The sequence below is a fragment of the Myotis brandtii genome, unplaced genomic scaffold (genome assembly GCF_000412655.1).
Source record: "Myotis brandtii unplaced genomic scaffold, ASM41265v1 scaffold339, whole genome shotgun sequence".
Classification (NCBI taxonomy): Eukaryota; Metazoa; Chordata; class Mammalia; order Chiroptera; family Vespertilionidae; genus Myotis; species Myotis brandtii.
The window spans coordinates 1,545,877-1,547,387 of NW_005363061.1; the positions used below are offsets into that span (position 1 = coordinate 1,545,877).

Below are 1,511 nucleotides of genomic sequence, written 5' to 3' on the forward strand. Positions count from 1 at the left end.
CGGCCCTCAGGACCTGCCTCCCCACACACCCCGCACCCCCTGCTGCTCCCCTCCCAGCCACTGCCCCTGAGCGTGGCTCTCCTGACAGTCACTGAGGGGCCTCCGACCGGCTCTCCCCACCCTGCTCTCTGGCCCCAGAGGCAGCCGGAAGTGGCCTGCTCAAACCCAGTCAGACCCTGGCCTGAGGGTCCTGCCCGCCCCTCCGCACCAAGCTTCCCACCACCCACCGCCCCCCACCTCTGCTCACAGGCTGCCTGGAAAGCCCATCCCAGATACCCCCGTGCTCCCACCTCAGGCCCTCCCAGCCCCTCCACCTGACTCCCAGCGCCCCTGCTCCCGCCATAGACCCCTCTCCTGTGCAATGATCTCCCCAGTGAGTGTGGCTACCAAACAGACTATATACTCTTTACCCATTGATCTTGGCATTGATCTATGCACCTCCGAACTCATACATTAAACACAATGTAAGCCCCCAGGGCAGGGACTCCGCATTCTGATGCTGCTTCAGCCTCGAGCCCAGCACGCAGTGGGGCACGCAGTTGGGGTTGACCGCTACTGCGTGAACAAATGCCTGGAGGAGCCCTGGGCCCAGCCCTGCCTCCACCACACTGTGCCATCTGGGCAGCTCCTGCCTCTCCCTGAGCCCCGAGCCCGGGTCTGCCACCCACAGAACGGGGTCTCGGGGCTGCAGGGCCCTCTGCATGCCCGGGTGTGGCCCTGCCAATCCAATACAGGTGGCCCCCAGACCAAACCTCCCATCGCCCACCTGCCCCTCCACCTCCAGCGGGAACTCAGATGCCCCCAGGAGGGGGATCCCGGAGACAGGGAGGTGCCTTACCTGCCGGAGGAGGGTGCAGTTGACACTCGGTGACCGCAGGGATGCCCAGGAGCCCTGCAGGGCGATCTTGGGGAGGGCCCCGGCCCCGGCGCCCTTCTCCTGCCCCTTCTGGCTGGAGGACACGGCGGGGTGGAAGAACTCGGCTGGCATGGGCAGGAGCGGGCTGGAGGCCTCTGGGGAGAAGGGGCTCGAAGGTGCCGCTGGGGAGGGAGGAGAGGGAGCTGGGGAGCAGGCTCAGGCTGGCGGGCCCCTGGGGGTGGGCTGGCGGGCCGGGCTGTGAGACTATGGGCAAATCTCCCTCCCTCAGCCTCGGTGTCCCCACTGTGAGAGCAAGAGAGAACAGCGAGCCTGGGCGTGTGATTCCTGAGAGCACAGGCACCAGGCAAAGGCACAGCTTCTGCAGCCAAGTGGACTCGGCGCCAGGACCCCTGGTCCCTGCCTCTGTGAAAGGGGGACCAGCTGCTCCCGCGAGGGGTGGAGAGGAGGTTGTCAGATCAGAGGTTCCCAGCCCAGTCCCAGGAGCACAGCAGATGTTATGAGTGCCACCCCCAGGGCGGCCGGACCCCGTGGCGTGTCAGGCCCTGGGGCCCGTCTAGGACAGCAGGCAGGTGGGCACTGCATGGGCTGAGCACACAGATGCTGCTGGGTCTGCCTGGTCTGCTTCCCTGGAGGC

At 66.6% G+C, this 1,511-nt stretch overlaps 1 protein-coding gene across 1 annotated transcript in view; it reads right to left on the bottom strand.

Moving 5' to 3' along the window:
* The window catches only part of LOC106726959 (voltage-dependent T-type calcium channel subunit alpha-1I-like), a 31,961-nt gene that overhangs the window by 11,828 nt on the left and 18,622 nt on the right, over positions 1-1,511 (bottom strand). The window contains exon 6 of the mRNA XM_014543827.1: positions 839-1,038. Within this exon, the coding sequence (XP_014399313.1) occupies positions 839-1,038 (200 nt within the window). The remainder of the gene's footprint in view (positions 1-838; positions 1,039-1,511) is intronic.